The sequence below is a fragment of the Pecten maximus genome, chromosome 16 (assembly GCF_902652985.1).
Source record: "Pecten maximus chromosome 16, xPecMax1.1, whole genome shotgun sequence".
Taxonomy (NCBI): Eukaryota; Metazoa; Mollusca; class Bivalvia; order Pectinida; family Pectinidae; genus Pecten; species Pecten maximus.
In genome coordinates, this window is record NC_047030.1 from 646,317 (window position 1) to 668,808 (window position 22,492).

Consider the following 22,492-nt stretch of genomic DNA (forward strand, 5'->3'; position numbering starts at 1 on the left):
GGACACAACGCAAATGCAAAATTATTGCCCCGTTTCAGGTGGGGGGGACTATATGTATTGTTAGAGGAAACATCAGATGACCTCTACTTACCTGGCTTTATTTTCAAGTTGACCATCAACAGCCAACTCTCGGATACGAGACACGTACCATTGGAGATACTGGTCCTGAAAAGCCAAAATGTCCGTAGTAGTTACCTTCCTTTACCAGTTTCATATAATTTTTCCTCATTATGATACTGTACCCATTTTTCATTTCAACAAATTTTATTGTTTTTAAAAAAAAACAATTGGATTGAACATCAGGCTTAAGCCTATTTTAAGTTCTCTCCGTATTATAATAATATTAACAAAATAACAAGAGGCCCAGGGGCCTTAACGGTCATCTGACTCTAAATTAAAGACCCTTATAATATTGTAGTATGCATTCTCTGCAGGTTTAGTGGCACTGTTGGCCATGGCGGCCATCTTGGATTTCTGACCTACCTTAAAAATAATAACACTTGGCCATGACCATCTCAGGATCATTTCTGGTAAGTTAGAGCCAAATCCCACGGGTGGAATTTGAGAAGAAGTTTGAAATACGTGTTGTTCAGGAAAAACATGATTGCGCAATCATGTTACAAAATGGCCGCCGTGGCTGCCATTTCAAAGTTTTTACGAGGCCGAAAAATAACAACACTTTGTTGGCTCCCCTTCCTTAACATCCTCACCAATTTCCAGCTCAATCGCACCAGTGGAACTGGAGAAGTTTAAAATGTGTTTTTCAAGATGGCTGCCATGGCGGCCATCTTGGATTTCTGACTGACCCGATAAATAACAAAACTTGGCCAGGAACATCTCGGGATCATTTCTGGTAATTAAAGCTGAATCCCACTGGTGGAATTTGAGAAGAAGTTTGAAATAGGTGTTGTTCAGGAAAACCATGATTACGCAATCATTTTACAAAATGGCCACCATGGCTGCCATGTCAAAGTTTTTACAAGGCCGAAAAATAACAACACTTTGTTGCCTCTCTTTCCTTAACATCCTCACCAATTTCCAGCTCAATGGCACCAGTGGAACTGGAGAAGAAGTTTAAAATGTGTTTTTCAAGATGGTTGCCATGACGGCCATCTTGGATTTCTGACCGATTTGAATAATAACAACACTTGGTCAGGACTATCTCAGGATCATTTCTGGTAAGTAAGAGCTCAATCCCACTGGTGGAATTTGAGAAGAAGTTTGAAATAGGTGTTGTTCAGAAGAACCATGATTGCGCAATCATTTTACAAAATGGCTGCCGTGGCTGCAATGTCGAAGTTTTTACGAAGCCGAAAAATAACAACACTTTATTGGCTCTCCTTCCTTAACATCCTCACCAATTTCCAGCTCAATCGCACCAGTGGAACTGGAGAAGAAGTTTAAAATGTGTTTTTCAAGATGGTTGCCATGACGGCCATCTTGGATTTCTGACCGACTTGAAAAATAACAACACTTGGTCAGGACTATCTCAGGATCATTTCTGGTAAGTAAGAGCTCAATCCCACTGGTGGAATTTGAGAAGAAGTTTGAAATAGGTGTTGTTCAGAAGAACCATGATTGCGCAATCATGTTACAAAATGGCTGCCGTGGCTGCAATGTCGAAGTTTTTACGAAGCCGAAAAATAACAACACTTTATTGGCTCTCCTTCCTTAACATCCTCACCAATTTCCAGCTCAATCGCACCAATGGAACTGGAGAAGAAGTTTAAAATGTGTTTTTCAAGATGGTTGCCATGACGGCCATCTAGGATTTCTGACCGATTTGAAAAATAACAACACTTGGTCAGGACTATCTCAGGATCATTTCTGGTAAGTAAGAGCTCAATCCCACTGGTGGAATTTGAGAAGAAGTTTGAAATAGGTGTTGTTCAGAAGAACCATGATTGCGCAATCATTTTACAAAATGGCTGCCGTGGCTGCAATGTCGAAGTTTTTACGAAGCCGAAAAATAACAACACTTTATTGGCTCTCCTTCCTTAACATCCTCACCAATTTCCAGCTCAATCGCACCAGTGGAACTGGAGAAGAAGTTTAAAATGTGTTTTTCAAGATGGTTGCCATGATGGCCATCTTGGATTTCTGACCGACTTGAAAAATAACAACACTTGGTCAGGACTATCTCAGGATCATTTCTGGTAAGTAAGAGCTCAATCCCACTGGTGGAATTTGAGAAGAAGTTTGAAATAGGTGTTGTTCAGAAGAACCATGATTGCGCAATCATGTTACAAAATGGCTGCCGTGGCTGCAATGTCGAAGTTTTTACGAAGCCGAAAAATAACAACACTTTATTGGCTCTCCTACCTTAACATCCTCACCAATTTCCAGCTCAATGGCACCAGTGGAACTGGAGAAGAAGTTTAAAATGTGTTTTTCAAGATGGTTGCCATGACGGCCATCTTGGATTTCTGACCGATTTGAAAAATAACAACACTTGGTCAGGACTATCTCAGGATCATTTCTGGTAAGTAAGAGCTCAATCCCACTGGTGGAATTTGAGAAGAAGTTTGAAATAGGTGTTGTTCAGAAGAACCATGATTGCGCAATCATTTTACAAAATGGCTGCCGTGGCTGCAATGTCGAAGTTTTTACGAAGCCGAAAAATAACAACACTTTATTGGCTCTCCTTCCTTAACATCCTCACCAATTTCCAGCTCAATCGCACCAGTGGAACTGGAGAAGAAGTTTAAAATGTGTTTTTCAAGATGGTTGCCATGGCGGCCATCTTGGATTTCTGACCGACTTGAAAAATAACAACACTTGGTCAGGACCATCCCAGGATCATTTCTGGTAAGTTAGAGCTGAATCCCACTGATGGAATTTGAGAAGAAGTTTGAAATAGGTGTTGTTCAGAAGAACCATGATTGGGCAATCATGTTACAAAATGGCTGCCGTGGCTGCAATGTCGAAGTTTTTACGAAGCCGAAAAATAACAACACTTTATTGGCTCTCCTTCCTTAACATCCTCACCAATTTCCAGCTCAATCGCACCAGTGGAACTGGAGAAGAAGTTTAAAATGTGTTTTTCAAGATGGTTGCCATGACGGCCATCTTGGATTTCTGACCGATTTGAAAAATAACAACACTTGGTCAGGACTATCTCAGGATCATTTCTGGTAAGTAAGAGCTCAATCCCACTGGTGGAATTTGAGAAGAAGTTTGAAATAGGTGTTGTTCAGAAGAACCATGATTGCGCAATCATTTTACAAAATGGCTGCCGTGGCTGCAATGTCGAAGTTTTTACGAAGCCGAAAAATAACAACACTTTATTGGCTCTCCTTCCTTAACATCCTCACCAATTTCCAGCTCAATCGCACCAGTGGAACTGGAGAAGAAGTTTAAAATGTGTTTTTCAAGATGGTTGCCATGGCGGCCATCTTGGATTTCTGACCGACTTGAAAAATAACAACACTTGGTCAGGACCATCCCAGGATCATTTCTGGTAAGTTAGAGCTGAATCCCACTGATGGAATTTGAGAAGAAGTTTGAAATAGGTGTTGTTCAGAAGAACCATGATTGGGCAATCATGTTACAAAATGGCTGCCGTGGCTGCAATGTCGAAGTTTTTACGAAGCCGAAAAATAACAACACTTTATTGGCTCTCCTTCCTTAACATCCTCACCAATTTCCAGCTCAATCGCACCAGTGGAACTGGAGAAGAAGTTTAAAATGTATTTTTCAAGATGGTTGCCATGGCGGCCATCTTGGATTTCTGACCGACCTGAAAAATAACAAGACTTTCTCAGGACCATCCCAGGATCATTTCAGGCAAGTTTCAGCTCAATCTCACCAGTGGAACTTGAGAAGAAGTTTCAAATGTGTTTTCAAAATGGCGGCCATGGCGGCCATCTTGGATTTCAGACTGACCCGAAAAATAACAACACTTGGTCAGGACCATCCAAGCATCATTTCAGGCAAGTTTCAGCTCAATCCCACTGGTGGAACTTGAGAAGAAGTTTGAAATGTGAAAAGTTTAAGCACGGCGGACGGCGGACGGCGCACGACGACGGACGAAACATGATGACTATAGGTCATCCTGACCCTTCGGGTCAGATGACCTAAAAACATCCGGTATTAATAGCATACAATGTAGAGTAATATATAGTATTACACACACACACACACACACACTCGCACATGTTATACATGTATATGTACAAGGGAAAGAAATTCAAATACTCTATGTATATAAACAGTGGGTTTTCCATTACTATTATGATTAGAATTTATAGATTTGTTTGATATTGCAATGTTATCTGCCTGGATGGGAGGCAGGTGCCTAGTCATGCAAACCAAGAGTTTCCGACAAAAATGTCCATGAGGTGCTTACACCCAGTAGTCATCCACTCATGGCTGAATACACACCTGCCCCCCAACCCAGGCAGACACTATGCACATATATGTGTTTTTAACTTTTTCTTTCCAGCTTAGAATAATTACGGTAATTATAAACTCAGAGTATTAAATGGTTTAGTATTACTCATCCAAAACAGGGTCACCTACACAGATTCTTGCGCAAAACTGCACAGACATGAACAAAACTTTTTAAGATGTTCATAATATCTCATCAACTATACAAGGATAAATGACAAATAAATTTTTACTAAGATCTTAATTTGATAAAAAATATACATGTACTAATGAACCACTAATTCCTAAGTTACACTGGTTTAGGCTGACCTTTACCCTTAGGACCAAATAATAGACATATGATAGACTTCCAGTACTAAAGACTTGAATCAGACCCCAACTTTTGACTTAATGACTAATGTAATAGTCTATTTGTGTTTTTAATATATCTAATTACATTATCAAAGATATGAGTGTTTATATCATCACTGTAACTGTCAGAGCCATTTAGGAGTATATCAATATGAAAATATTCCTGCTTATGTAAAGAATTTATTAGAGTATCTCTATGCACAATATAGTTAGGGCATAAAAAGAAAAAATTATATGAAGTTTCAAGTCCAAATCCACAACTACAAACAGGCGATTCTATCAGGTGGTCTTTATAAAGATCATAATTTAATTGGCTTGCTACATTTCTCAATTGACAACAAAAGTATGTTTTCATTTCTATTTCCTTTATATTTAAAGATTGAGGAAGTAGTATTTCTAATATCATTACCCGCCGATATCAAGTTTCGAAATTTTGTAATGGTTGGTGCATTTAATGTATCAAAATCAAGGTCATTAAACTCTCGTACCATGGAGGGAAAAAAACTATGAAAATAATTTTCAGAGTGACATAGTGGTGGGTTGAAAGCCCTGATGGTTCTTACTGTACCCATAGATAACTGTATATATAAATCTATTTTCTGAAAATGTCAGGTAAGGGTAGGCTCCTGATAATTAAGACATAATTAACTTGTATAAAATATTATAATAAATAACTAAAGAATGATGATGGTACAACAAGGGTTGGTAAACGGCAGTGGTTTGTTTAAGTGACCTCCGTTATCTAGTCGAGTAAACGGCAGTGGTTTGTTTTATTAAGTGACCTCCGTTATCTAGTCGAGTAAACGGCAGTGGTTTGTTTTATTAAGTGACCTCCGTTATCTAGTCGAGTAAACGGCAGTGGTTTGTTTTATTAAGTGACCTCCGTTATCTAGTCTGGTAAACGGCAGTGGTTTGTTTAAGTGACCTCCGTTATCTAGTCGAGTAAACGGCAGTGGTTTGTTTAAGTGACCTCCGTTATCTAGTCGAGTAAACGGCAGTGGTTTGTTTAAGTGACCTCCGTTATCTAGTCGAGTAAACGGCAGTGGTTTGTTTTATTAAGTGACCTCCGTTATCTAGTCGAGTAAACGGCAGTGGTTTGTTTTATTAAGTGACCTCTGTTATCTAGTCTGGTAAACGGCAGTGGTTTGTTTAAGTGACCTCCGTTATCTAGTCGAGTAAACGGCAGTGGTTTGTTTAAGTGACCTCCGTTATCTAGTCGAGTAAACGGCAGTGGTTTGTTTAAGTCACCTCCGTTATCTAGTCGAGTAAACGGCAGTGGTTTGTTTTATTAAGTGACCTCCGTTATCTAGTCGAGTAAACGGCAGTGGTTTGTTTAAGTGACCTCCGTTATCTAGTCTGGTAAACGGCAGTGGTTTGTTTTATTAAGTGACCTCCGTTATCTAGTCGAGTAAACGGCAGTGGTTTGTTTTATTAAGTGACCTCCGTTATCTAGTCGAGTAAACGGCAGTGGTTTGTTTAAGTGACCTCCGTTATCTAGTCGAGTAAACGGCAGTGGTTTGTTTAAGTGACCTCCGTTATCTAGTCGAGTAAACGGCAGTGGTTTGTTTTATTAAGTGACCTCCGTTATCTAGTCGAGTAAACGGCAGTGGTTTGTTTTAAGTGACCTCCGTTATCTAGTCGAGTAAACGGCAGTGGTTTGTTTATTAAGTGACCTCCGTTATCTAGTCGAGTAAACGGCAGTGGTTTGTTTTATTAAGTGACCTCCGTTATCTAGTCGAGTAAACGGCAGTGGTTTGTTTTATTAAGTGACCTCCGTTATCTAGTCTGGTAAACGGCAGTGGTTTGTTTAAGTGACCTCCGTTATCTAGTCGAGTAAACGGCAGTGGTTTGTTTAAGTGACCTCCGTTATCTAGTCGAGTAAACGGCAGTGGTTTGTTTAAGTGACCTCCGTTATCTAGTCGAGTAAACGGCAGTGGTTTGTTTAAGTGACCTCCGTTATCTAGTCTGGTAAACGGCAGTGGTTTGTTTTATTAAGTGACCTCCGTTATCTAGTCGAGTAAACGGCAGTGGTTTGTTTAAGTGACCTCCGTTATCTAGTCGAGTAAACGGCAGTGGTTTGTTTTATTAAGTGACCTCCGTTATCTAGTCAAGTAAACGGCAGTGGTTTGTTTTATTAAGTGACCTCCGTTATCTAGTCGAGTAAACGGCAGTGGTTTGTTTTATTAAGTGACCTCCGTTATCTAGTCGAGTAAACGGCAGTGGTTTGTTTTATTAAGTGACCTCCGTTGTCTAGTCTGGTAAACGGCAGTGGTTCGTTTTATTAAGTGACCTCCGTTATCTAGTCGAGTAAACGGCAGTGGTTTGTTTTATTAAGTGACCTCCGTTATCTAGTCGAGTAAACGGCAGTGGTTTGTTTAAGTGACCTCCGTTATCTAGTCGAGTAAACGGCAGTGGTTTGTTTAAGTGACCTCCGTTATCTAGTCGAGTAAACGGCAGTGGTTTGTTTAAGTGACCTCCGTTATCTAGTCTGGTAAACTACAGTGGTTTGTTTTATTAAGTGACCTCCGTTATCTAGTCTGGTAAACTACAGTGGTTTGTTTTATTAAGTGACCTCCGTTATCTAGTCGAGTAAACAGCAGTGGTTTGTTTTATTAAGTGACCTCCGTTATCTAGTCGAGTAAACGGCAGTGGTTTGTTTTAAGTGACCTCCGTTATCTAGTCGAGTAAACGGCAGTGGTTTGTTTATTAAGTGACCTCCGTTATCTACTCGAGTAAACGGCAGTGGTTTGTTTAAGTGACCTCCGTTATCTAGTCGAGTAAACGGCAGTGGTTTGTTTTATTAAGTGACCTCCGTTATCTAGTCGAGTAAACGGCAGTGGTTTGTTTTATTAAGTGACCTCCGTTATCTAGTCGAGTAAACGGCAGTGGTTTGTTTTATTAAGTGACCTCCGTTATCTAGTCGAGTAAACGGCAGTGGTTTGTTTAAGTGACCTCCGTTATCTAGTCGAGTAAACGGCAGTGGTTTGTTTAAGTGACCTCCGTTATCTAGTCTGGTAAACGGCAGTGGTTTGTTTAAGTGACCTCCGTTATCTAGTCGAGTAAACGGCAGTGGTTTGTTTAAGTGACCTCCGTTATCTAGTCGAGTAAAATGACGGCTGGGCAAACTGGTGAACTACATATGACTACATCCAACCTTACTCCTATAGCATGACCATGATCTAAAACTGAACTGTATAAAATTTGCTGACCTTGCACACTGACATTGAGGCATGACCTTGACCTATGTTTGTACTTCTGTATGAAATAGGTAGACCTTGAACAATGACATGGGTCATAACCTTATAATGACCTTGACTTACGCCTATACTTCTGTATAAAATGTGCTGACCTTAAAACGATGACATGGAATCATGACCTTCAGTATGACATTGACCTGTGAAGAACATGGATGTTGAGTCATGACCTTGAACTCACCTTGAGAACTACAACAGTGGCCTCTGCCAGAGAACACTTGGAGTGTGTGGACCGCACCATCAGATGGGGGAACCAGTAGAAAAAGAGTCGCAGCAGTCCGACAGTGAGGAAGATAAATATCCACACGATAATAGTCCACACGACACTTCTTTGGTAGCCATGGATTTCCTGTGTATAAACATTTCAAAATAAGTAGGTGAGTAAAACAATTGATCTTTTCTTTAAAATTAATAAAAATAACAAGAATCCATCAAGGTGAGCAAGACATAGGGGGATGATGTGTTTGAAACCTATTACAGACTTACTAATGTATCTGATATTCTGAAATTCATAATTTGGATGATAATTTTATCTAAAAATTAAAAAACAAACCTTTACCGATACATTGTGTTTAATTATCTTCCAATAATGAAAAAGTTAGAAAATTTGTTTTCAAAACAGTTTTTTTGAGATGAGATATTATACATAATAGGAAGCAGTAAACAAAAACACCCTACAAAAGGTCACATTGTGGGTCAAAATTATCTACTTTTGGTACACGATATTGCCTCAATATAAAATTCTTTTATCACATAGGATATCAAAACCCTGTTCAAAAGTTTGATGTATTTTATTCTGCAGGTTGTAATTTAAACACTCCTATGTTTGATGTATTTTATTCTGCAGGTTGTAATTTGAATACTCCTTAGTATACGTCACTTGCAGCAATAAGATAGCTAGAGTATATCTCTAAGATCTTTAAAAAATTGAATGAATGTCATCCTTTGTGACCAAAACACTAAATACAATACGTCTCATTGTTCTGTGAAGTAAAGTGTCACCTTGAAAAGGTTGTTTTGGCTTCACAGGAGGTTTGGTGAATGCAGTATGGTGTTTTCTTCTATTACCACGTAAGTGTGACCTGAATTTGTACTGCATATACTTTTTTTACCAGAATAAAAGCTGGAACCGACAACAACCAACATCAACAACAACAACAACAACCAACAATACAAGAATACAGGAGTGGAGAAATAAACCTCCTGTATATTGTAGAATGTAAGAATGCAGGAGTGGAGAAATAAACCTCAGGTATATTGTAGAATGTAAGAATGTAGGAGTGGAGAAATAAACCTGTATATTGTAGAATGTAAGAATGTGTACATTAATCAAGATCCAATCAAATAAAGATTCCTCAGGAATGCCCTCCTAGGATGCTGGCTGTTATGTGTACATTAATTAAGTTCTGATCAAATAAATTTTTAAGATTCCTCAGGAATGCCCTCCTAGGACGCTGGCTGTTGTGTGTACATTAAATAAGTTCTGATCAAATAAAGATTCCTTAGGAATGCCCTCCTAGGATGCTGGCTGTTGTGTGTACATTAATTAAGTTCTGATCAAATAAAGATTCCTCAGGAATGCCCTCCTAGGACGCTGGCTGTTGTGTGTACATTAAATAAGTTCTGATCAAATAAAGATTCCTCAGGAATTCCCTCCTAGGATTCTGGCTGTTGTACATTAAATAAGTTCTGATCAAATAAAGATTCCTCAGGAATTCCATCCTAGGACACTGGCTGTTGTACATTAAATAAGTTCTGCGTATGATCAAATAAAGATTACTTAGGAATGCCCTCCTAGGATGCTGGCTGTTGCGTACTGTATATTAACCTCAGTCCCCAAATAAAAAGCTACTGTGGCCACCCTCAAATGACTCTAGCTGTTCCTTAACCTCTAGATCTGATAAAGAGCAATCAAGACCACCCTCTAATGATGCAAATGTTCCCACAACTGCCACAGTCCTATGGTACACATGTGTTTTACACAGTTTAATGTCCCCGTGTAGCATACAGGTGTACATGTACATGTATTGGTTTGTCTAAATGAGATCAATCAATTTACTTTTCTAAGACTTAAAATTCGAACATTTTGGAGGGGTAAGTTGGAAAAATCTAATCCATTTCTTAAAAAACAAGTTACTCTTGTAACTTTTAAATTACCCACAATTATCCTGGCTGTAACACTCTTGGAAATTTCAAAACATAGGCAAGCAAACAGTTGTACCTAAGTGATAATGTACAGCTATATACATGGATCAAGGTCAATACTGATATTAAACTGCTCGAGTCTGTCAATAACTCACTGAATATATATCTACGGTATCAAAACACTGAGTAAAATTTAACAGGTCGAGGGGCTGTGTGTGTTTAATAACATATTTAAAGGTCAGGAAATACCTGGTTAGACAGATGAGATAGCTACATTAAAGGTCAGTGACCTGGGGCCTGAAGATACATGTGGAAACTCAATCAACAGGTAGTAGTGTTTGAACTTTGATGTTTGAACTAATGCTGAGGACGTCTATAAGCCTGGATCAAATTAATGAAATGTCTGATTCAGATTTTTTATTAGTAATAATATTCTACAAAATATCTAAATATATGCATTGAAATAAAATTTGTATTCATCTTTGTCTGTATGAATTATAACAATACCTTGCAAGCAGTATAAAAACCTCCTTGCCACCTTGTATACTCGTCGATATATCTGGTTTATGAGATTTTTTCTATAATATAAATACCCATGTAACAGTGACCTTGCCCCTGACTATAGCACCCAGAAGGATGACTTGTTGGGAGATATTCTCATACATTTACATAATTACTCCCTTTCAAGGCAGAAAACCGTGAACAGTGGGTCATGAAATTAAATCTATTTTAATAATGCACCTCAAAACCCTTCCATTTATTTAGAGTACCTGGTATTTGATTCTACCATATCTGGACCTTTAGAAGATGATTTTTGAAATTTCAGTCAATTTAAACCACTATTGAACCAAGCATTAGGCCCCTGGTGGTTGGGAGCCATAGAGTTCATTATTGTGGTTAACTTTCGGCCATGGAAAGTTTCTGCAAAATTTCATTGAAATTTGTTCAGGTGTTTTGGAGGAGAAGTCAATGTAAAATGTTTATGGAAGCCAACGCACAATGATGGACAAAAGGCGATTAGAATAAGATCACTTCACTTGAGACATGGTCTCAGTTGACTTGATAACATATATGTACTAACTTAAATGGATATTTTGTAAAAGAGTAGCATTAAATACTGCAGAGATTTTATTGCCTGAGGCAAGGAGGTCTAGTGGTAAGATGTAGGGCTGTGTGACCAAAGGGTTGCTAATATGAATTCTGCATGGGCGCTCTATGTTTTAATCTTGAACAAGATACTTAACTCGGTTGTGTTCCAGTTGACTCAGCAGTACATTAGTACATTTTTACATGGTAGAGCAGTACAAGAAATGTTGTGTGTAAGCTGTTAGCATTGAAATAGCAGCTTTGGTTGTATGCTCCCCCGGAAGTGGAAAAAAGACACTGGCTGGTTGTATGCTCCCCCGGGAGTGGAGAAAAGACATCGGCTGGTTGTATGCTCCCCCGGGAGTGGAGAAAAGACATCGGCTGGTTGTATGCTCCACTGGGAGTGGAAAAAAGACATTGGCTAGTTGTATGCTCCCCCAGGAGTTGAGAAAGACACTGGCTGGTTGTATGCTCCCCCGGGAGTGGAGAAAAGACACTGGCTGGTTGTATGCCCCCCCGGGAGTGGAAAAAAGACATTGGCTAGTTGTATGCTCCCCCAGGAGTTGAGAAAGACATTGGCTGGTTGTATGCTCCTCCGGGAGTTGAGAAAGACATTGGCTGGTTGTATGCTCCCCCGGGAGTGGAGAAAAGACATCGGCTGGTTGTATGCTCCCCCGGGAGTGGAAAAAAGACATTGGCTGGTTGTATGCTCCCCCACGAGTTGAGATAAGACATTGGCTGGTTGTATGCTCCCCCGGGAGTTGAGAAAAGACATTGGCTGGTTGTATACTCCCCCGGGAGTGGAGAAAAGACATCGGCTGGTTGTATGCTCCCCCGGGAGTTGAGAAAAGACATCGGCTGGTTGTATGCTCCCCCGGGAGATGAGAAAAGACATCGGCTGGTTGTATGCTCCCCCAGGAGTTGAGAAAAGACATCGGCTGGTTGTATGCTCCCCCGGGAGTTGAGATAAGACATTGGCTAGTTGTATGCTCCCCCGGGAGTTGAGAAAAGACATTGGCTGGTTGTATGCTCCCCCGGGAGTGGAGAAAAGACATCGGCTGGTTGTATGCTCCCCCGGGAGTGGAGAAAAGACATCGGCTGGTTGTATGCTCCCCGGGAGCGGAGAAAAGACATTGGCTGGTTGTATGCTTCCCCGGGAGTGGAGAAAAGACATCAGCTGGTTGTATGCTCCCCCGGGAGTGGAGAAAAGACATCGGCTGGTTGTATGCTCCCCCAGGAGTTGAGAAAAGACATTGGCTGGTTGTATGCTCCCCTAGGAGTTGAGAAAAGACATCGGCTGGTTGTTAAATGCCCAGTAACCACAGATCATAATTTGTGAGACGCCTTGAGACAGCTATTTGTTTTGATATAGCAGTATAAAACTCAAAACTATTGTACTATTTCTATTTCCTTAAAGGGAAGAGGTTCCAGGAGCTGTTCAAGGGACGACGATCAAAATTATAAATCATCAAAATTATAAAATCATCAAAGTGTTATTTCTTTACATTACATACACTGCTTTACCTAGGTGTACCCATGCCCCGGGTATGAAGTTCCAGCGACAAGTGGTGTATGAGATAGAGCTGGACAAACTTTTTCTTTGATGTACATTGTAGTTCAAAGGTCAAAATATAGGTCAGAGACTTACTTTAGGTATATGACCCACCATCTTACCTAGCTAAACTCGTACCATCTTACCTAGCTAAACTTGTGCCCAACGTATGAAGTTCCAGTGACCAGTAATTTAGGAGACAAAGTGCCAATAAGATTAATATGGAAGGATGGAAAGACAGACAAAACATTTATCTATATAAGGGCATCTTACTGCATTATATAATTTGTAAGTCCCCCAAGAATTGTTATCAAGCTTGATTCCTTCAGTTTCATGGCTAACAGCTTCACCTGCCAAGCTAATTATGATGTCAATACAAATTTACTGGGTCCAACTGAAGTCAAGTGCCACAGCTGTTATCGCCCCTCAGCCCAATAACAGAAATGAATCAATTGTATTGAACCTTATATATCCTCTTTGTCTTTTGTTCATTAATAATGTTTGACCAGGCATATCTACTACAGGTATAACTTACCATCTGATCCTCCTGGCCGGGGTTGATATATTGGTAGCCAGGTTTAACTTACCATCTGATCCTCCTGGCCGGGATTGATATATTGGTAGCCAGGTATAACTTACCATCTGATCCTCCTGGCCGGGGTTGATATATTGGTAGCCAGGTATAACTTACCATCTGATCCTCCTGGCCGGGATTGATATATTGGTAGCCAGGTATAACTTACCATCCGATCCTCCTGGCCGGGGTTGATATATTGGTAGACCAGGTATAACTTACCATCTGATCCTCCTGGCCGGGGTTGATATATTGGTAGCCAGGTATAACTTACCATCTGATCCTCCTGGCCGGGGTTGATATATTGGTAGACCAGGTATAACTTACCATCTGATCCTCCTGGCCGGGATTGATATATTGGTAGCCAGGTATAACTTACCATCTGATCATCCTGGCCGGGGTTGATATATTGGTAGCCAGGTTTGACTTACCATCTGATCCTCCTGGCCGGGGTTGATATATTGGTAGCCAGGTATAACTTACCATCTGATCCTCCTGGCCGGGATTGATATATTGGTAGCCAGGTATAACTTACCATCTGATCCTCCTGGCCGGGGTTGATATATTGGTAGCCAGGTATAACTTACCATCTGATCCTCCTGGCCGGGGTTGATATATTGGTAGCCAGGTATAACTTACCATCTGATCCTCCTGGCCAGGGTTGATATATTGGTAGCCAGGTATAACTTACCATCTGATTCTCCTGGCCGGGGTTGATATATTGGTAGCCAGGTATAACTTACCATCCGATCCTCCTGGCCGGGGTTGATATATTGGTAGACCAGGTATAACTTACCATCTGATCCTCCTGGCCGGGGATTGATATATTGGTAGCCAGGTATAACTTACCATCTGATCCTCCTGGCCGGGGTTGATATATTGGTAGCCAGGTATAACTTACCATCTGATCCTCCTGGCCGGGGTTGATATATTGGTAGCCAGGTATAACTTACCATCTGATCCTCCTGGCCGGGTTGATATATTGGTAGCCAGGTATAACTTACCATCTGATCCTCCTGGCCGGGGTTGATATATTGGTAGCCAGGTATAACTTACCATCTGATCCTCCTGGCCGGGGTTGATATATTGGTAGCCAGGTATAACTTACCATCTGATCCTCCTGGCCGGGGTTGATATATTGGTAGCCAGGTATAACTTACCATCTGATCCTCCTGGCCGGGGTTGATATATTGGTAGCCAGGTATAACTTACCATCTGATCCTCCTGGCCGGGGATGGTATTGGTAGCCAGGTATAACTTACCATCTGATCCTCCTGGCCGGGGTTGATATATTGGTAGCCAGGTATAACTTACCATCTGATCCTCCTGGCCGGGATTGATATATTGGTAGCCAGGTATAACTTACCATCTGATCCTCCTGGCTGGGGTTGATATATTGGTAGCCAGGTATAACTTACCATCTGATCCTCCTGGCCGGGGTTGATATATTGGTAGCCAGGTTTAACTTACCATCTGATCCTCCTGGCCGGGGTTGATATATTGGTAGCCAGGTTTAACTTACCATCTGATCCTCCTGGCCGGGGTTGATATATTGGTAGCCAGGTATAACTTACCATCTGATCCTCACGGCCGGGATTGATATATTGGTACTTACCATCTGATCCTCCTGGCCGGGATTGATATATTGGTAGCCAGGTATAACTTACCATCTGATCCTCCTGGCCGGGGTTGATATATTGGTAGCCAGGTATAACTTACCATCTGATCCTCCTGGCCGGGGTTGATATATTGGTAGCCAGGTATAACTTACCATCTGATCCTCCTGGCCGGGGTTGATATATTGGTAGCCAGGTATAACTTACCATCTGATCCTCCTGGCCGGGGTTGATATATTGGTAGCCAGGTATAACTTACCATCTGATCCTCCTGGCCGGGGTTGATATATTGGTAGACCAGGTATAACTTACCATCTGATCCTCCTGGCCGGGGTTGATATATTGGTAGCCAGGTATAACTTACCATCTGATCCTCCTGGCCGGGGTTGATATATTGGTAGACCAGGTATAACTTACCATCTGATCCTCCTGGCCGGGGTTGATATATTGGTAGCCAGGTATAACTTACCATCTGATCCTCCTGGCCGGGGTTGATATATTGGTAGACCAGGTATAACTTACCATCTGATCCTCCTGGCCGGGGTTGATATATTGGTAGCCAGGTATAACTTACCATCTGATCCTCCTGGCCGGGGTTGATATATTGGTAGCCAGGTATAACTTACCATCTGATCCTCCTGGCCGGGGTTGATATATTGGTAGCCAGGTATAACTTACCATCTGATCCTCCTGGCCGGGGTTGATATATTGGTAGCCAGGTATAACTTACCATCTGATCCTCCTGGCCGGGGTTGATATATTGGTAGCCAGGTATAACTTACCATCTGATCCTCCTGGCTGGGGTTGATATATTGGTAGTCAGGTATAACTTACCATCTGATCCTCCTGGCCGGGGTTGATATATTGGTAGCCAGGTATGACTTATCATCTGATCCTCCTGGCCGGGGTTGATATATTGGTAGCCAGGTATAACTTACCATCTGATCCTCCTGGCCGGGGTTGATATATTGGTAGACCAGGTATAAATTACCATCTGATCCTCCTGGCCGGGGTTGATATATTGGTAGCCAGGTATAACTTACCATCTGATCCTCCTGGCCGGGGTTGATATATTGGTAGCCAGGTATAACTTACCATCTGATCCTCCTGGCCGGGGTTGATATATTGGTAGACCAGGTATAACTTACCATCTGATCCTCCTGGCCGGGGTTGATATATTGGTAGCCAGGTATAACTTACCATCTGATCCTCCTGGCCGGGGTTGATATATTGGTAGCCAGGTATAACTTACCATCTGATCCTCCTGGCCGGGATTGATATATTGGTAGCCAGGTATAACTTACCATCTGATCCTCCTGGCCGGGGTTGATATATTGGTAGACCAGGTATAAATTACCATCTGATCCTCCTGGCCGGGGTTGATATATTGGTAGTCAGGTATAACTTACCATCTGATCCTCCTGGCCGGGGTTGATATATTGGTAGCCAGGTATAACTTACCATCTGATCCTCCTGGCCGGGGTTGATATATTGGTAGCCAGTTATAACTTACCATCTGATCCTCCTGGCCGGGGTTGATATATTGGTAGCCAGGTATAACTTACCATCTGATCCTCCTGGCCGGGATTGATATATTGGTAGCCAGGTATAACTTACCATCTGATCCTCCTGGCCGGGGTTGATATATTGGTAGCCAGTTATAACTTACCATCTGATCCTCCTGGCCGGGGTTGATATATTGGTAGCCAGGTATAACTTACCATCTGATCCTCCTGGCCGGGGTTGATATATTGGTAGCCAGGTATAACTTACCATCTGATCCTCCTGGCCGGGGTTGATATATTGGTAGCCAGTTATAACTTACCATCTGATCCTCCTGGCCGGGGTTGATATATTGGTAGCCAGGTATAACTTACCATCTGATCCTCCTGGCCGGGGTTGATATATTGGTAGCCAGTTATAACTTACCATCTGATCCTCCTGGCCGGGGTTGATATATTGGTAGCCAGGTATAACTTACCATCTGATCCTCCTGGCCAGGATTGATATATTGGTAGCCAGGTTTAACTTACCATCTGATCCTCCTGGCCGGGGTTGATATATTGGTAGCCAGGTATAACTTACCATCTGATCCTCCTGGCCGGGATTGATATATTGGTAGACCAGGTATAACTTACCATCTGATCCTCCTGGCCGGGGTTGATATATTGGTAGCCAGGTATAACTTACCATCTGATCCTCCTGGCCGGGATTGATATATTGGTAGCCAGGTATAACTTACCATCTGATCCTCCTGGCCGGGATTGATATATTGGTAGACCAGGTATAACTTACCATCTGATCCTCCTGGCCGGGGTTGATATATTGGTAGCCAGGTATAACTTACCATCTGATCCTCCTGGCCGGGGTTGATATATTGGTAGCCAGGTATAACTTACCATCTGATCCTCCTGGCCGGGGTTGATATATTGGTAGCCAGGTATAACTTACCATCTGATCCTCCTGGCCGGGGTTGATATATTGGTAGCCAGGTATAACTTACCATCTGATCCTCCTGGCCGGGATTGATATATTGGTAGCCAGGTATAACTTACCATCTGATCCTCCTGGCCGGGATTGATATATTGGTAGCCAGGTATAACTTACCATCTGATCCTCCTGGCCGGGATTGATATATTGGTAGCCAGGTATAACTTACCATCTGATCCTCCTGGCCGGGGATTGATATATTGGTAGCCAGGTATAACTTACCATCTGATCCTCCTGGCCGGGATTGATATATTGGTAGCCAGGTATAACTTACCATCTGATCCTCCTGGCCGGGGTTGATATATTGGTAGCCAGGTATAACTTACCATCTGATCCTCCTGGCCGGGATTGATATATTGGTAGCCAGGTATAACTTACCATCTGATCCTCCTGGCCAGGGGTTGATATATTGGTAGCCAGGTATAACTTACCATCTGATCCTCCTGGCCGGGATTGATATATTGGTAGCCAGGTATAACTTACCATCTGATCCTCCTGGCCGGGGTTGATATATTGGTAGCCAGGTATAACTTACCATCTGATCCTCCTGGCCGGGATTGATATATTGGTAGCCAGGTATAACTTACCATCTGATCCTCCTGGCCGGGGTTGATATATTGGTATCCAGGTATAACTTACCATCTGATCCTCCTGGCCAGGGTTGATATATTGGTAGCCAGGTATAACTTACCATCTGATCCTCCTGGCCGGGATTGATATATTGGTAGCCAGGTATAACTTACCATCTGATCCTCCTGGCCGGGATTGATATATTGGTAGCCAGGTATAACTTACCATCTGATCCTCCTGGCCGGGGTTGATATATTGGTAGCCAGGTTTCATGGCAGGGGGGCCAGCCCTGCCAGTCTTTATCTTCACATCTGTTAACAAAGGTCAAAGGTCATTACTATAAATATGGATCATACAATATATATACATACATAATACCTTATCTAATTGTAAGTATCTTAACCCATCAATATCCAGGAGAATCTATGCCCTCCCATCAATATCCAGTAGAAACCTATGCCCTCACATCAATATCCAGTAGAAACCTATGCCCTCACATCAACATCCAGTAGAAACCTATGCCCTCACATCAATATCCAGTAGAAACCTATGCCCTCACATCAATATTCAGGAGAAACATATGCCCTCACATCAATATCCAGTAGAAACCTATGCCCTCCCATCAATATCCAGTAGAAACCTATGCCCTCACATCAAGATCCAGTAGAAACCTATGCCCTCACATCAATATCCAGTAGAAACCTATGCCCTCACACCAATATCCAGTAGAAACCTATGCCCTCACATCAATATCCAGTAGAAACCTATGCTCTCACATCAATATCCAGTAGAAACCTATGCCCTCACATCAGCATCCAGTAGAAACCTATGCCCTCACATCAATATCCAGTAGAAACCTATGCCCTCACATCAATATCCAATAGAAACCTATGCCCTCACATCAGCATCCAGTAGAAACCTATGCCCTCACATCAATATCCAGTAGAAACATATGCCCTCACATCAACATCCAGTAGAAACCTATGCCCTCACATCAACATCCAGTAGAAACCTATGCCCTCCCATCAATATCCAGTAGAAACCTATGCCCTCACATCAATATCCACTAGAAACCTATGCCCTCACATCAATATCCAGTAGAAACCTATGCCCTCACATCAATATCCAGTAGAAACATATGCCCTCACATCAATATCCAGTAGAAACCTATGCCCTCACATCAATATCCAGTAGAAACCTATGCCCTTACATCAATATCCAGTAGAAACCTATGCCCTCCCATCAATATCCAGTAGAAACCTATGCCCTCCCATCAATATCCAGTAGAAACCTATGCCCTCACATCAATATCCAGTAGAAACCTATGCCCTCACATCAATATCCAGTAGAAACCTATGCCCTCACATCAATATCCAGTAGAAACATATGCCCTCCCATCAATATCCAGTAGAAACATATGCCCTCACATCAATATCCAGTAGAAACATATGCCCTCACATCAATATCCAGTAGAAACCTATGCCCATTTCAGGGATATCTAGTTTGCATGGTAATAACGTTTTCTGGGTTTATTGCCCCATGAACTGCAAGGGTCATTTGAGGTGGGGGTCTCCCTGTAGTATTAGGTGACTATTTCACTTAATAACACCAGGGATGCCTATTGTATGCCATCCAGAGAAATTCAGGTAAAGTGTCTTTCCCAAGGACACAAACATGACAGCACAGGCCGGTCTGTTTTCTCAGCTTCCTGTATGAAGGTCACCTTTCTAGCTCAACCTTGAGCAGGAATATCCCTTTAGCCTTGTGGTAGGAATTGTCGGCTAGTTTGAGCTCCAGCACATGCAGGATATTTTCATTACTCGTTCATATTACAAATTTAAATTTTTTAAATTTGTTCTCTACATAGTTACTGTATAATATACAAATATATCATGGGTGTCTGTGTAATAGTCCAGAATATTTGACATGAGGTACTGGTAATCGACCGATGTTCTATTGCACGAGGCTGAAATCCGAGTGCAATATCTATTGTGTGCAGGTGACCGTGCAATAGTCATTTTAGCCGTGCAATAGTTCAAAATATACCTAATGCGTATAGTTAAGGAAAATCAAATACATTATGTAATAATTGGTCATTTGTGTAGTAGATTTAATTTTGCTATTATATGTTTAATGAATAGTTTATAGTGCAATAATACCTAATATACTAGATTATCTCACCTAGTTTGAAACTTAGGAATCGGATATCCTAGAGGCCAAAATCATAAATTTTATTTATAGTTTTAATATTCTAGAGACAGGTAGTCAGTCAAGGTTAAACCTGGTGAGTACAGTACATGTTTCCATATAATAAGAAATCCTATCCCACCTGACCTACATCAGAATGGGCCTTACAATGTGTCTCCAAACCTGAGCATATAACCGGAGTATTTTATACCGATATCAAATGACTGGTTATATACACACAAATAACACAACACAGGGGACATCAAATTTGGTATGAATTGGTTGAGGAATTCATGAGATATTTTGTACACAAACCTTTTATTTTAAAAGTGGTCAAGTGTGACCTTTGACTTTTTATTACCTTGAGCAATGACCACTGAAAGTATCTAATACATAGTCCCACATCAACCTAACCACAGTGTATCACGATAGCTTCTGGAAAGTTTGACCTGTACAAATCCTTTATGTTCTCAGGTTTGTCTAGTGACTGCAACATTGACCTTGACCTTAGGAATTAAACTGGTGTAATATTAGACAGTGATGATGAAAAAAATCTATAAGGTAAACAAGTGGCCAAATGGGACCTGTATTGCTCACCTGCTACTAATGCAACTTCAAAGTTGATCTGGACGATATAAGTAATATTTTATTCTTCATTCCACTATGAGAGCCTTACCTATAATTCATTCAAACTATGTTTCCGTTATATCTCCGTAGGCGTTTTGGTTATTGAAAAGAAATTGTCTGAAGATTATATTCAAAGTATGTCAAGGTCAATTTTCATTATCAAAAAGTGTGTAGTATAGTATTGCAAATGTTAGCAAAACTCAACAATGCTTGTCCTATTTTACAAAATACATGCACATAGCATGTACATTTTTACAGGTGTATATATAAATACTGAATAACAGCCTCAATTTAAATCTTTTTTTCACAGAGTAAGGTGTAACCAGCATCCAGTTTAACAACACAATGAAATGAATAGACAATATAACTTGTCTACATTAATATACATACATAGTCTGTCAAGAGCTTCTCTATAGAAAAGTACATGTACAGAATATATGAACATGTGACTCAACAATTCAGAATGTGCTTTATCGTAAAATTTATATATTTGACCTACATGAAATGTTTTGTGTACAAGCTGTGCTTGAATCTAATATATGGTAGAAAAGTGCTTTGACTATTTCACATTTTAAATTTCTTTTTTTGCAAAATCAATGTCTATTTGGGTCAATGAGGTGACAATGCCATTATATTCTTCTGTTTGTTTGCTGAATAAATGAGAGTTTAATTTATTACAGAATTTATATCATTTTTAAGGCCTAATATTAATCACCTTCTTGTTACCAGGATGGCTGACTAATACCTCCACTCCCCAATCTACCCTAATTCCCACTCTACCCAAACACTCGCCGATCAGAACCATCCCCAGGATGGCCGACTATACCTCCACTCCCCAATCTACCCTAATTCCCACTCTACCCAAACACTTGCTGATTAAGACTAGAACTGTCACTAGGATGGCTGACTAATACCTCCACTCCCCAATCTACCCTAATTCTAACTCTACCCAAACACTCACTGATTAAGACTAGAACTGTCACTAGGATGGCTGACTAATACCTCCACTCCCCAATCTACCCTAATTCCCACTCTACCCAAACACTTGCTGATTAAGACTAGAACTGTCACTAGGATGGCTGACTAATACCTCCACTCCCCAATCTACCCTAATTCTAACTCTACCCAAACACTCACTGATTAAGACTAGAACTGTCTCTACGATGGCTGACTAATACCTCCACTCCCCAATCTACCCTAATTCTAACTCTACCCAAACACTCACTGATTAAGACTAGAACTGTCTCTAGGATGGCTGACTAATACCTCCACTCCCCAATCTACCCTAATTCCCACTCTACCCAAACACTCGCTGATTAAGACTAGAACTGTCACAACGATGGCTGACTAATACCTCCACTCCCCAATCTACCCTAATTCTCACTCTACCCAAACACTCGCTGATTAAGACTAGAACTGTCGCTAGGATGGCTGACTAATACCTCCACTCCCCAATCTACCCTAATTCTCACTCTACCCAAACACTCGCTGATTAAGACTAGAACTGTCACAACGATGGCTGACTAATACCTCCACTCTCCAATCTACCCTAATTCTCACTCTACCCAAACACTCGCTGATTAAGACTAGAACTGTCGCTAGGATGGCTGACTAATACCTCCACTCCCCAATCTACCCTAATTCTCACTCT

General features: G+C 41.3%; 1 protein-coding gene across 1 annotated transcript in view; it reads right to left on the reverse strand.

Moving 5' to 3' along the window:
• The window catches only part of LOC117344595 (probable cation-transporting ATPase 13A3), a 78,242-nt gene that overhangs the window by 49,104 nt on the left and 6,646 nt on the right, over positions 1-22,492 (reverse strand). Inside the window, exons 2-4 of the mRNA XM_033907398.1 lie at positions 18,253-18,338; positions 8,176-8,343; positions 92-165 (exon numbers count right to left, since the gene is read on the reverse strand). Coding sequence (XP_033763289.1) covers positions 92-165; positions 8,176-8,343; positions 18,253-18,338 — 328 coding nt within the window. The remainder of the gene's footprint in view (positions 1-91; positions 166-8,175; positions 8,344-18,252; positions 18,339-22,492) is intronic.